This window comes from Falco punctatus (genome assembly GCF_963210335.1).
Source record: "Falco punctatus genome assembly, chromosome: 3".
Lineage (NCBI taxonomy): Eukaryota > Metazoa > Chordata > Aves > Falconiformes > Falconidae > Falco > Falco punctatus.
In genome coordinates this window covers 96,900,352-96,915,158 of record NC_137582.1, presented here as the reverse complement: position 1 = coordinate 96,915,158, position 14,807 = coordinate 96,900,352, and the positions used below count along the sequence as shown (strand labels likewise).

The following is a 14,807-nucleotide window of genomic DNA, read 5'->3' as shown; positions in this document are numbered from 1 at the left end:
GCACGGGTTGATTTTTGAGCGTTGGCTTCCAGCAGTGAACCTAGGTCTGTTATCTGTTTGGAGGGGTGGGAGTTTTAGCATCCAGTACTTTGTTCACGTGTGTCAAGAGTGAATCTTGGGTCTGGAGAATACACTTAGTTTCCTAGAGATTATTCTAAGTAAAATGTCCCTAGATATCACAGTGGATGGGCCAAAATGCTGAGCATACCAATTATAGTAAATAATACGGTGCAGGCACGGCCTCAGGTTGTGCCAGGGGAGGCTTAGATTGGGTATCAGGAAAAATTTCTTCACAGAAAGGGTGGTCAAGCTCTGGAACAGGCTGCCAGGGAGGTGGTGGAATCACCTGCCCTGGAGGTGTTTACAAAACACCTAATGTGGTGCTTAGGGACAGGGTTTATCGGTGGACTTGGCAGCGCTGGGTTAATGGTTGGACTTGATGATCTCAAAGGTTTTTTCCAACCTAAGTGAGCCTGTAATTCCATGCTTTGCTGTTCCTCATGGCCTCAGCGTTAAGGGGGAGTTATTCCCTTACTATCAAGCGTCGTCGACGGGCCTTGCACAGCACCGTGCTTTCTAGATCACTGCTCTGCGTAACTCCATACCGGGCCCGGCCTGTTCTGCCCAAGCGCCCCGAGCTCTGGCGTCAGCTCCGGCCAGCTGCACAGAGACCTCCCGCCTCCCCGCAGCGCCCAGCGCACCCGCCGCTGCCCCACGAAACGCTGCGATGAGCAAGGCGGGGGGGCGGCTTGGCGTGAGGGGTGAGAGGGAGAGCGACCGGGGCGGGTGGGGGACCGGGGCGGATGGGCCACCGGGGCGGATGGGGCACCGGGGCGGATGGGGCACCGGGGCGGGTGAGGCACCGGGGCGGCGGGCCAGCCCCCAGCGCGCGCCCCTGCTGTGAGAGGGACGGCACCGCTCCTTCGCGCCCGCCCCGCCCGTTGCGCGCGCGGCCCGGCCGCTCGCCAGAAGCCCCGCCCCCCGGCAGTGCCACAGGGTCGCCCGGCGCCGGGGCGGGGCGGGGCTTGCGCACGCGCCCGCGCCGTAGGGCCGCGTCTGACGGGCCGCGCCCGCCTGCAGTAGGTGCTGCGGGGGGCGAGGGGGGTTGCGGTGCTGGGGGGGCCTGATACCGGCCCCGCTCTCGTCCCCTTTCCCGAGCCCCCGCCCTTCCGCAGGGCCCTAGCTCCCGGGGTGGCGGTGGCACGGCCCCTTGCCGCGCTGGTCCTCTCAGTCCTTCAGCCCGTCCCGCGGGGCTCCGGTGGCGGGGGCGGCGGGGCTGTGTGAGGGGTGCCCTGCCTCTGCCCCGCCTGGCCCGCAGGAGGGGGGGGTGCGAGCAGAGGGGTGGCCGGCTGCTTGCCGCTCGATGTTCGGGGGGGACGGGGGACACGGTCCTGTGCCCAATGCAGCCGTGTTTACCTGTGGAAATGTGATAGAGACCCGGTGCGGTACCGCCAAGGCCCGGAGCGGCGTAGGGGCCCATGTGCCGGCCGGGGCGGGGAGGCCAGGGCTACCGCGGGGGGCTACCGCCGGGCCTGCCGGGGCTACTGCCGGGCGTGGCGTGGCCTGCAGTGGGGCTGGGCCTGTGCAGGGCAGAAGGGGCGTGCCAGCACCTCTGGCTCCTTACTAAATATTTACATTGCCTTGCTGTTGTTAAGCTCACCTGGTGTGAAATATAATAATATAATGAAAAGTGCTAGTAAGGCTGAAAATGCCTTTTATCTTTGAATCTTTGAAGGCAGGATGATTTAATTGTATTCTTTTTGTACAGAACACTGCCAGTGAGCTGGCTCGGGATCTATTTTTCCCCAAGGGATCTATTTCCCCCCTTCCTTCTTTCAGTTTATTAATGATGCGTGTAAAGATTGGGAACATCGGTTGTTTGCCTAATATGAAAATACATATCCTGATTTTGGAGAGAAGGAGGGAGGAAACAGTATTTCTTCTTTTTTTCCACTGACTAAATAAAATGTACTGCTGGTATAGTGATAGTTTAAAATTATTAAAATAGCATTTTTTTTTCATAGAGATCTTGGTGTTATTTTTCAAATTGTATTTATTGTTCCTGATCTGTGACTCTGCTGTCAGCTTTCTTCACATAGTCTGGACTAAATATTTTCTAAGTAGCACATAGTAAATTCAGTTTTTAAAAATGTCAGATATTTTAAATGTAGTTGTGCGTCTGTAGCATCGTAAGTTTGCTTCTAGACGTGGCTGCAATGTAAGTAGTAAACACTGATCACTGGACCCTTAAATGCACAGTGCGTGAATGTCACAGTCATTTTCATAAAGATAGTGCACAACTGGAATGACTTGCAAGTAATATAAAAGTTTTTTCTCTGGTTTTGAGATAGTATTTGACCTATCTCAGGAAGCATTAATTTGGTCCTTTGCTGCTTTATCATTTTCTGCCTGATCTTGGCCCTGTTCCTACAAAGTGCTAAAAAGGGACTTAATTTGAAATGCAAGTAGGCCTAGTGGATATATAAGTTTAAATATGTGCATTCTTTGCAAAACTGTCTTGTTTATATCTGCAGATGCTTTCATATCTGCCTTTGTTTATATCTGCAAATGCTTTGCTCCTGATGAGTATTTTGGGTCAGCAAGGAAAAGAAGAATTTGACTAGAAAAGCTTTTCAATGCATCAGGCACCCATTGCTCCTCACTTTAAACAAGTTATTTTTCTGCACATTTGGGTGCTCTCACTGGGTGTAAAAGTTAAGATTGTTTTAACAAAACTGAACTTTCTCATATTTGCAAGCCAGGAGAGGAGGGGGAATTGGTATTTAGAAGGTTGAACTGAATTGAAATGTCAGTTACGTTTGTTACAAAACACGAGTACTCACTGCAGTTTACCATTATTTGCAGTATAGGGATGAGACAATTATTTCTTTTTAGTACTGGAATAACAAGCTCAAGACCCTGGCTGTTACAGCACCTGATAACAACCTGAATGTTTAAATCAAATCTGCAACTTCAGAGCAACCCTACGTACCTAGCCTTATTCTTATCCCGTCCCCTCTGTGCTACTGAGGCCAACGTTGGCTTGTTCTTGCTTCTGGTTACCTTGTCTGGTGAGTATGAAACCTGATGATTTTACTTACCTGGGTAACAGTTGTACTTGAATAGGGTTTCTGCAGCCAGAATTTTGTCACTTCTTAACTGTATTTTTTATATTGTTTTTGAAGTACATGATGACACATAAAAGACTGTATCTCTCCAGCATTTTTCTTTAACATTTTGAAAAGTAATATAATTTACTACAGGAATAGAAAATGGAAACTGGATATATTTAGACCTTATTTAGATTCAGTTATGTTTATGATCGTTGGTGTTAGCATATGACGAAAAAATCTTGGAAGATCTGCATATTCTTTAGGGTTTATTAATACTATAGAGACATAGGCAGTCAGCTTTTATCAGTGTACAAAAATAATTGACCTTAACCCAGTAGGAATGTATTCTTGTAAATCGTAAGTGGAATTACTGTTTCTCCAAAAGGAATCAATCATGGCTGACGACTCTCAGAGAAACTTCCGCTCAGTATATTATGAAAAAGTGGGGTTTCGTGGAGTTGAAGAAAAGAAATCACTGGAAATTCTGTTAAAAGATGACCGTCTGGGCAAGTTGATTTTGCTGTTTCCTCTATTACTTTGGTGATTTGGGGCTGGGGAGGGAATAATAGAAAATATTTATCTGCAGTGCTTAGTACTCATGTAAGCTGTGCATCTTTTACCATTAATCTCTCAGTTATTACTGGCAGTCCTTTGAGTTTTAACAATCTGAAAATCTGATTTTTAAAACTGTTAAAGATTTGTGTCATTGCTTGTTTCTTTTTTTTTATCTCTCATTCTCTGTGCCTAAGAAACTAAAAGTTTTTTAATGAAAGCAATTTTAATCTGAAAATACATTGTCTCATGCTGTTAATTCCATCTAACCTCAAAACAATGATGATGATGTTATTGCTGTTGGTCCCTGAGGAGTGCCACATTTCCAACAGAACAGAAAGAGAAATGTTATTTATCCCTTCAACAAAGTTTTGACATAGCAAAATGATTTACAGAATGTCTATAAAAATGGTACAGTTTCTTCCTGGTGAAATGTAGGGTAGTTTTATTGTAAATCAAGCTAACATACCTGTTTTTCAAAATCTTTGAAGTTTGTAGGGCACATTCTATTCTCGATTGAAGTGGTGAAAGTGTTTGTTGATAATACGTGATGTAAATGGGGATTGCTATCTGCAGCTAAGGATTTGTTGTAGTTGGATAGATCAGAGACTCAAAACCTATTTATAATAATATTTAAATTTACCTGTTTTTTCCCCTCTTTATTCTTCTACAGATATTGAGAAGCTCTGCACATTTAGTCAGAGGTTTCCTCTTCCATCTATGTATCGTATACTGGTGTGGAAAGTCCTTTTAGGTATGAATTACATCTGTGATCCTCTAGAAATGAGCATGTAGGAAAGTGAATTTTTTTCTTTGGTGTTTCTTTTTTTTTCTTTAGAGAATTAATGACGTGGATTATTCTGTACTACCATGCCTACTGATACATTATCATTTAGCCTATTTTTGTATCCACCTAGGGTGCACAATAGCAATAATAAAATAATATTCCATGCATAGCTTTTGAGAACTTTAGCTGAAGTGTACCTAGAAGAATGTGTTTCTGTACTTCATAAATTTACTTGGATAGTGTTACAAAGTGGATTTGAAAGGTGGCTTATAATGAGCCACTGATATCTGGTAAGATATTCAGTTCTTTTCCTAAAAGAAGAGACAGTTAAGTTGATGTAAAGCTGTGGTTAAACTTAAAAAAAACTGGACAAGGTACGGAATGGATGTTTTTTCTAAAAAGAAGCTTTGTGTTCTACAAAATCTTAGTTTCTTCTGGTTCTGCTCCTAGATTTAAATTTTATTTGCCACTGAAGAAGTTATGAGACCAGAGACAAATTACGGTATCCCCAGAATTCATAAAACCCCCATGAATAGATTCTATTTTCCTTGAGTGCATTAGTCAGATTACTAATTCAAAACTACGGAGGACTTTGCAGTATCTGGTCAAGTGTGTTGTGCAAGGTCATGTCACTTGCAGACAGGAGGGGTTGTGGAAGGTCCAGGAGTTCTGACCCTTACAAAGTACCTGGAGAATTTCCCTCAGAGTTGCTGCATGTAGAGAAACACTGCCAGACTGGGTGTGAAGGTACATTGACTGAATCTGTGGAACAGAAAGGTGATTTACGTATCATACTGTTGGCGGTGGAGCATTGTGCCGTTTTTGAAAAGCTTGACTGTGGCTCCTGTGCTCAGTCTTGTATTACCAGGGTTGTGCTGGCAGGAAGGGTGCCGATACCTGAAATGTTTCATCAGGGAGAGACCAGCAGCATCAGTCTGCAGATTGGCTTGGAAGCTGCTGTCTCTTGCTGTCTGTAAACTGTCTTACTACTTCTTTGTCCTTTGGCTCTATGGAATATGTGGTATAGATCCCATGTGTATCTCTTATATGAAGATTTTGGCATGTGATTCAGAGTCAGGAAGATTGGTGACTCCTGCCTCAGAATAAGTTTTTTTACAAACCATTTTTTCTCTAGTTTAAGATGTTTATCTTAGGCTGTGCTGGGATCTTAACAATGTTAATGTCTTCTGTTTCCCTTCTTGGTCTCTTATGTTCCACTGCAGTGCCCGGAGTCTGAAATAATGTTTTAGAAAGCTTTAGCTAATTTTTGAACAACCTTTTAATTTTTTTCTTCTTTTTCCCCCCCCCCTCCAGTTTTCTACAGTTTAAAAATTGTGGCTTCACATTCCTGATTATTTGGATGTATAAGCCTTTTTTAGGGAGAGGTAGTAAATGAATAGTGAGCAGAAGTTGCAAGATCTAATTATAAAACTTGGAGTTCTTGGCATTGATCATTGACCTAACAGAGTAATTCTGCTTGATAAAAGCATCTGCCGTTAGAATACTAATTTTAGGATGAAAAGGATTCTTGTACCCTGGGCCCTAGTGAAGTAGTCAGCATACTTTTAAAATAGTAGTAGTAGGAAATATAGTGTAGGAGCTTTGGACAAGTAGTGACTCAATGTAAAGTCCTTCAGCCACAAGTATAATAGCAAAATACAGTCTCTTGGCAAACTTGTAGCTCACTGCAGAACCAGTGGTCTATCTTTGTTTTAGATAGGATAATTTGTGAATCATATAATAACACAAAATGCCTTCTGAGTTAACTGTATGGAAAATTATATTGATTTTTTAAAAGGATTTTGTATTTTAAACCCAGAGTGATTTATTTCAAGTACGTGTGCTGTCATGTGTGCTCTTTGGGTGAACCGAGGTACAAGGACTTTTCTTTCGCTGCATCTCAGTGTTACTGCTCAGAGCTTGTATTCAGAAGGGCAGTGCAAAATCTCTCTCCTTAAATGATTGAAACAACAGCCCAGACTGGTTCTGGTGGGAAGTGCTACATTTCCTCTAAATAATGTTCATAGTTTAACAGAAGGGATTCTATCCTGTCAGCAAAATTATCTCAGACACATAGCAGGGCTCAGTGCTGTCCCAGGTTACGTGGTGTATCAGCGATGTCTCTGTTAACTTGCTGTTCAGGTATGACTAAGGAAGGTTTGTAGACATCGCTGTGGTGTTTAAGCTGCTTTTCTATCTGCCAAAGGTTGTCTTCTGTATTTGAGGAAAGCAGTTGGCAGTATGTATGTCATGATGTTGCCTCTGGTTTTGCACAACGTGAAACATGTCTTGCTCTGTCCCAGCTTTTGCAACACAGACAGGTTTGCAGCTGGAAAATAAAAGATAATTTGCTGTCTGATGTGCTTGTTATTAAAACTCAGCCATTTTGTAGTTTAACCCTTGGCAGGAATATTTTTTTCTTTAAATGGAAGATAAAAGCAGCAGGTAGCTTGTTCCAGAACTGATTTTTGAAGAATACTTTGTTCTTATGGGTTTCTACAATGGGAAAAATCCTGCTCTGCTAGTGATATAGAAGTGGCATTTTTTTTGCCTTGGTGTGTGTAAGATTTATTTCTGTTGAAGCCTATGACAGTTCTGTTACGAATATCAGTGCATGGCAAGATTGAGTCTTGAGTGAGGGGAAGGATTAAGTGAAATGCTGAGCATCTCTTTTGGAGATGGAAAACATTTAATTTCTCTGCCTCTCTACTTAGATACCTTTTTTCCCTCCTAGGAAACTAGGAAAAATATTAGCGTTGTGTGAAGAAAATAAAAAACTTTACCTTGCAAAGCATTTGGGTGGTATTCTTAAGTTTTAATCTGTAAGTGGTTCATCCTATGTGATTAATATTACTTCGGAATGTTGTTTTAGAGAGGATTAATCTATGATACAGTGAGTAAAGAATTTTCTGGCAGAGATATAACAGTAAATAATACTGGAATGTAGAGTATCTGCATTAGTTAAGTGCATGTATGTATTCTCTGGTCATCTCAGACAAAGTGTAGAATTTGAGAATGTGAATGGCTAATGTATATAAAAATGATTCTGCATCCGTTTTGATTTAAAAAGAATGGAAGCTGGGCACAAATATGCAACTACTACTGTGTTAAAAACTACAGGTATGTATAAACAAGGAATAATAAAGATTCAGAATTTAAAAATAAAGAAGTTGTGTTGGAGATGGAGAATAAACTGATTACATTATTTGTCATCTGTCTCAGCGATGACATTTCTTATCAGCACACTGATGAGATATACAAGAGTTCGCATACATTTGCTTAAAACCTTGTAGAACAGCTTGAGAAACAATAGTCTAGGGGTAGATTTTGCCTATGCTCAGTTAACGTATACAATTTATTTTTATAAATACAATGCTGAAGTGCTTTGTTGATCCGTTGATTTCCAGTTTTGTAGAATTTTCTCCCTGTGTCTTTTTACTGTGCTTATAAACAAACTTCCATGCCAGGTCCTACATTTCTGTAGGCTGGAGTTGTAGAAGCTGAATTTAGGCAGGTGTCTTAGGAAGGAAGTTTGAATGCTCTGATGTTTCTCTTTACAGTTGTTTATCTTTTTTTTTTTTTTTCTGTTTTGCTTTTTAAATTTTGTTTTAGGAATTATTCCTCCTCACCATGAATCTCACGCTTTGGTGATGAAGTACCGGAAGGAGCAGTACTGGGATATACACCATGCTCTTCGTGTAATTCGTTTTATTAATGATTCTACCCCACAGGTAGATGTTTTCCTCCGCATACATCAACTGGAATCAGGAAAATTGCCTCGAAACTTGGCTTTTCCATTGGTCAGTTGTCATTTTAACAGTCTTTTAAATACAGTATCTTATTTAACTTCAAACTATAAACCTGAGAGAAACTGAACTGCAAGTAGCTGCACAAATGCACGCAGATAGGCAAAGTAAGGTGAATGGAAGACAGAGAAGTGCTGGTATAAAATAGGGGATTTTAATCAAAGTGCTTTTCCTTTTTTTCTTCCCCTAAGTGCTTATGTAAGATTTTATGCCCTAAAATCTGTTCTGTGTATTTTGCCTGCTAGGCTTCAAGCCTTTTGTACTCTAGTCCACGTTCTTCATAGCACTGAAATGAAAATGACATAATCTTATCGGAGCTCACAGATTCCTAAATGTCCTGGAACAAGGATAATTCAGAGCCAGTAGAAGCAGCGATTTATTGCAAATTACATCATATATTTAAATTCTTTGGTTTTAAATCTGGACTTTAATTGTACTGGCCTCTTTTTTTTTCTGTTAGGCTGAACTGATCAAGGCTTCTGTCAGGTAATGCGTGTACTCTGCAGTTCACAGTGTACTCACATATGGGTAAATGAGTCTCTGTTTTGATGATAAAGTCTATAGGGTGATGATAAAAACAATGTGTGGATCTTAGGTATAAGCCTTAGAAAGAGGAGGTGATGAAAGGAGCCATGGGACTTTCTGAAGTGGATTTTATCATGTATTTAATGTTAATTTGCCCATGTTCACTCTAGCCCAGCTTACTTTGTTATTTTTCATCTGTAATAATAAAATTTGTCATAAGAACTTAAAGTTAAAAATCAAAAAAAGGTTAATGTGGAAATGTCAGTAACATTTTGGACAGGAGGATTATATACAGCATTTCCTTGTTGGAGGAGAGAGTGTTTTTGAGCCCTTACCATTGCCTAGAAATGTGGCCACCCAACCCTGCGAGTTTCCCGTAGAGAAATTTCCTTGATCTTGGCATGTCACCCAGTGGGCTGAAAATTCATCCCTTCTAGAGCAGTGTTACTTTCTGAGCAAGTGTTTTGTCAGTGCATCCCAGAGCGCTAGCTGCTCTCAGTGCTGTGGCGGGGTTTCATGGAGAGGGTGTTCAGCAGATCCACAGTTATTAGTCCTGCAACTTAATGTTTCTTCTGCTGCAGAAAGCAGTTGTTCTCGTTATGCCAGCCTACTTTCAGTGCAGTAACTGTCCCCTTAAACTTATAGGAGGTTACTGCTTGATAGTAATGCAGATGTTTTATTGTGGAGGCAGATGATGTGGGATTGGTCTAAATATTTTGAAATGTTTGAGTCACAAATCACAGAAGTCTGCTACATCTTTTGTGCATCTGAAAGCAGAGAGTTTAAGTAGAGATATGTGTGTATTGCAGTAGTTGTGTGGCAGAGGCATAGCCCAGTAGTATTTAGGCTGTCCACACATTTTGCATGAGTTGTAATCTGTGATACTATAGCTTTCTGCTACTAATGGTTACAGTAGATCAGACGGGTGGGTATGTGTATCTGGCTTGTTACTCTGCCGCTGGTGTAGTCACTATTGCCTGTGTAAGGCAATACTTAAACAGGGCAAATACAGAACCTTTCCTTGTGCATCTTCCCAGTTTAGACACTTTCTGAGCCAGCTGTGGCGTGAGGTCTAGCTGGTTTATCTACCCCATGTGCATTCATACCACTAACTGTGGTTTAGCCATGCTGACACTTAGGTTAGGAGAGTATATCCTCAGGAGAAAAGATGCTGGTGTGCACGTCATATGCTTTTGGTCATGTACTGTGGGGAATAAGAGACTCATCACCTGGAAAAGATACTTACTTGTCTCTAGGAAGATGTTTATCTCAAACCAAATGATCTTCTGTAATTTGAAGGTAGGCTACAGCTCATGGCTGCATTATTTTTTTCAGTAACTAACATCCACGACAAAGGTGTTTGAGGGGACTGTTTGGACTTTAGCAAGGAATAGGATGTAAAGTTCTGCTGCTGTGCAATGTAAAAACGTGGGGTATAAACTAGGATCGTCACTACCGTGTTAGAATGTAATATGTCATTCGAGAACTTTGAATCAGAGATATTCCCAACTCCTGTTGTATGTTCTGGTTTTAAAAGCAAGACAAGTCTTACTCGTTCTGCTTTAATAAGTATCTGTCACCATAATGCAGCTACTGCCCGATGTTTTATTTATGAATGTCAGAACAGCTCTTTGTGTACCTTGATTCCAGTTTGTTCTTCCAAATAGCGGGTAAAAGGAATATAAGAATAATTTAAATCAAGTAGTCCAGTACTTCCGTGTAGGTCACTATTTTTGGCTTTGTTTTCCAGGAACCTGAAGATGAAGTGTTTCTTGCTATTGCTAAAGCAATGGAGGAAATGGTGGAAGATCCTATAGAATGCTATTGGCTTGTCAGTTGCTTTGTGAATCAGCTGAACAGCAAACACAAAGATTCATTACAACAACTGGTAAGGAAAAACACTACCTTTTTTTTTTTTTTTTTTTTTTTTATGGTGAGGAGGGCCAGTCATGGAAAGCATTTAGTATATGGAGACAACTGGAGCGCTGGAGTATGTGGAGACAACGCAGGTGACAGCCTTGGATTGTGTTCCACCAACAGTTTTGAGAAAATGGGGCGAGTGCTTTTTGTGTTGTAATCGTGTTGTCCTGTAGGACACTTTTTCTAACATAATATTAGAAATTTTGTTTGCTATGTGGTAGTTTTCAATTAATTGCATCTTATTTTCTTTTTAGGTTATCTTAAGCTCACATTGTGTCTAGTTTAATTATGTTTCTCACTAATCGGTTGCTTAAGAATTTTCTTTATTTTGAACAATTAAATGTCACAAAGTTAAGAACATCTTGATGTATGTGTGCTGCTACTTAAGGCTGCATCTCAGGCATCTATATGCTGCTCATTGGATGACAGACAAAGCACAATTGTTTTCCTTTATAAATGGAGCAGGGTACTACATCTTCAGAAAAACAGTATGTTGCAAATTAAGTTATAATAAAAAGTGGAGTAGAGTTCTTTTGGCACTGATCATTTAAATTCTCTCCTGGAATATTAATTTTGAACTTCTGTCTTACTGGTTTATAAAATTAAAATTTGATTGTAAAGAAAATGCATACTTACAAAAGATTTTGCAGTTTTTATAGTACTTCAAATAGCCTTAACAGATAAGAAACTTTCAGTTAACAATAGCCACTGATAAAAGTATCGGAGTACCTGTGCACAAGCAATCACTGGATGAAAATTCATTGCAGAAAATTATGCATGTCCTTTGTTGTTATTTTGGAGCTAAGAAATACATTTTAAAACTACCTGCTGTTGCTGGAGGTGATACATTCAGCTATGCCAATTTCTGTAATTCCTTTCAAAGGACAGAGGAGCATTTTTAAAGCAAGTACATGCTCTCACTGCACAGTGCCAAGTGTCTCCTTCCCAGAGTTTTTGTTGTAATATGAACATTGTACCAAGACTCTTGGATGTTAGAATATGGTCAAAGGAAGCGTTTTCTCCCTTTGACAGCTGAAGCTGAGCTGTTTACCTAATTATGACAAAAAGCATAAAGGTGCACCTGAATTTATGAAAATGCATATTGTGTTAAATTGGAATTTAAACAAAATGAGAATTATCCACATTTTTGTGGATAATTATGCATGTGTTTATGCTTTTAAATACCTTGGATTTTTAAACAAGAAATCAATGTCCAACTTTTAATATGTTGCACAGGGATTTACTTTCAGAATTGATTTTCTGGGTTTTGTTGCATTGTGTGTAGATATTTTTTTTGTGTGTGCTAAGGCGATTAGGTTTGAAGTGAATGAAACTCAATTTTACTTACGAAGGTAGCAGTAATTAGTGCACATTTAATCTCTGCCTTGCCTTAAGCTCTCAAACGCCTCCTTGCATTAGGGAATACTGCATATTTTCGAAGTTCTGCTAGTAGTCAGCAATTTAAGGAACCTGAGGTTGGTTGTTTAGTTAAGTACTTAATTAGCTAATTGCAAAAATCAGCAATACTTGTATTTTGAAACATGTTTTTCATTAAAACAATGCAAGTTCATTATTTTAACATGTTATTTTATACCAATTGAATTTTTAAGACATTTCTTGTCTTACAGTGTGTGTTAACTATGAAAGGTACTTTGATGTGAGTTATATAAATTTTTTTCATTCCTTCCTCAGCCAAAAATTCTGGAGCAGTATTTGAACATAGAAGATAACAGACTTCTGATGCATCTGAAAGCGTGTGCTGCAGTGAGCAAACTCCCTTACGATCTCTGGTTTAAAAAGTGCTTTGCAGGCTGTTTACCTGAGTCCAGTTTACAGAGGCAAGTTCTCTTTTTTTGCTTTCTGTTTGTAATTACATGGTAATTTTAGCAGGCAAAGACTTTACTTATCTGTAAGATTATGAATATATTGTTGACTTGAAAATGATAAAATTTGATTTGATTTCACTTGTTACTGATGCAAGTCTGTGTGACCATTTCTTGCATTGAAATTAAAAAAGAATGGAGTTAAATACAGCGTCTGATGCTGGTAGACACTTAGTGCCTCCTAGGATTTAAAACTCAGAATCCCCTCTTAGTGATAGGTAGCTGAATTGTAGTCAGTTTTCAGGCTTTTTAATGAAAATCATTGCTTAGGGAGTGATTATAATACTGTATTATCATTAGACGAAGAAGATTTTTGGGATTGTGTGCTGGTTTTGGCTGGGATAGAGTTAATTTTCTTCATAATGGCTAGTATGGGGCTATGTTTTGGATTTGTGCTGAAGACAGTATTGACAACGCAGGGGTGTTGTAGTTACTGCTGAGTAGTGCTTACAAAGCCAAAGCCTTTTCTGCTCCTCCCACCACCCCACCGTTGAGGAGGTTGCAGAAAAAGTTGGGAGGGGACACGGGTAGGACAGCTGACCTCAACTGACCAAAGGGGTATTCTGGGGTGGGTGGAGGTTGGCGGAGGGGGGCTGCTGCTCAGGGACTCGCTGGGGATCGGTTGGTGGTGAGCAATCGTTATCGTTAGCATCACTTGTCTTGGGTCTTATTTTCCTCTCTGTTAATTTTTGTTTCCCTCTTTTCCTTAGAATTTTAAAAAAACTATTATTATTTCCTTTTAATTATTAAACTGTTGTTATTTCAACCCATGTTACCCTTCCAATTCTTCTCCCATCCCACTGCAGGGGGGAGCGAGTGTGGCGCTTAGTTGCTGGCTGGGGTTAAATCATGACAGAGTGTTTATTTTAAAAAGTACTAGAGCAGGTTGAGTATTTCAAAGTTAATGAAATAGCACATTATATTAGGATTCTCCAGTTATAAATAGATTGTCTGGCTTACATAAGGAGAAAATTTTGTGCATGACACTTCACTGAAGGGCTTTTGAAATGAAGCTTGTATGATTTTAGTTCTGAGAACTCCTGGAAAGCAGAAAATTCAAGCTAGATGTAGAGAAGCAGATCCTTTCAGCTATTAGCAACTCTTGTTAATGCAGAGCTGGAGGTGGCACAAAGGAAACAATGGTTTCATTTTCAGCTGCCTGGAAGCTTGGAGAAGTAATGAGGTTCAAAGGGAGTTGTACTTCAGCACCTGCAGGACTTCAGTGACTAGTGTAGAAATCTAGTGTGGTGTGAAATACTCTGTAGAGAATGCTTTATGGTCGTAAAGTTCATCATAATCTGAACAGTGAATGCAGTCTTGCTTGTTCATCTGGAACTTAGCATTTCATGAAGGAAAGTGGGAAACAGCTGTTGTAAAAAATATTTTCTCTGCCCTTAGGAAAATAAGGGGGTTTTAGGGACCAAGCTCTAAGATTAGAAATCATGCTTTCTAGTCTTGTTGTACCATGGTCTTTGAGGTTCTGTAAGTTTTACAGCTGGCAAGGAGTATGTCTGAGACAAAGTTTTTTGAAGCAAACCTGAAGGATTTGTTAGTAAACCTTTAGGTGTTATGCTGTGGGCAGCACGGTAATTGTCAGATGGCAAGTTCTTCTTGTTAAGCATCTCTAAGGCTCCAAAATAGTCACCTCTGTGTGTGATGGGGTGCTTAGAAGCTTTTACTATTTTTATGGCTACCGGCACTATGTAAGCATGTAAAAAATGTTTGTTATATCCTTAAAAGCAATTGAATGCGTATGGTTTGCCTGCATCTGTATTTCACATTTGCTTTTATAGATTTACTTCCAGTAGGTAATGACTGACCTTGTTTCATTGTGCGTTTTCTGTATGAGACTTGATGCTTTACGACTTAAACTACTGTCAGGAAAAGTGACTGCTCTACCTGGGACTTGCCAGTCTCTTCAGGCCTTTTTTTTCCTGTAGGCTTCTGTGATCTGAAATAGCCTTTGCAAATTACTGCATTTGGAACCTCTTTGCATGTCTTCTAGGAGATATTTTTATTTACAGCTTATGTGATTTAATTTTGCTACTAGGTCTTGTGGCTGAGAGCTAGACCTGAAAGAGGAATATGCATCAAAGCAGTTTTGCTGCTGGAACGTTGAGGTGTTTTATTTTAATTTCTGTTGAAAATTGAACGTTTTATGGAGCTGTGTCATTTTGATAGTGCAAAAGAAAAAATCTAGATGAAGAATTTTGATTTAATA

General features: G+C 40.2%; 1 protein-coding gene across 10 annotated transcripts in view; it reads left to right on the top strand.

The window, feature by feature from the left end:
• Window positions 1-942: 942 nt before the first annotated feature.
• Window positions 943-14,807, top strand: part of LOC308061038 (TBC1 domain family member 7-like) — a 30,754-nt gene continuing 16,889 nt past the window's right edge. For 5 of the 10 annotated variants that reach the window (XR_013927049.1, XR_013927050.1, XR_013927051.1 and 2 more), the window contains exons 1-7: window positions 943-1,079; window positions 2,896-3,071; window positions 3,499-3,619; window positions 4,339-4,419; window positions 8,065-8,252; window positions 10,534-10,671; window positions 12,396-12,541. Coding sequence is in view for 6 of the 10 variants with exons in the window: in XM_080380493.1 (XP_080236619.1) it covers window positions 3,508-3,619; window positions 4,339-4,419; window positions 8,065-8,252; window positions 10,534-10,671; window positions 12,396-12,541 (665 nt within the window). In the remaining 4 variants the exon portion in view is untranslated. Of the gene's footprint in view, window positions 1,080-1,112; window positions 1,934-2,895; window positions 3,072-3,498; window positions 3,620-4,338; window positions 4,420-8,064; window positions 8,253-10,533; window positions 10,672-12,395; window positions 12,542-14,807 lie in introns of those variants that run through there. The other 5 variants (XM_080380498.1, XM_080380496.1, XM_080380495.1 and 2 more) reach the window with 3 other exon arrangements.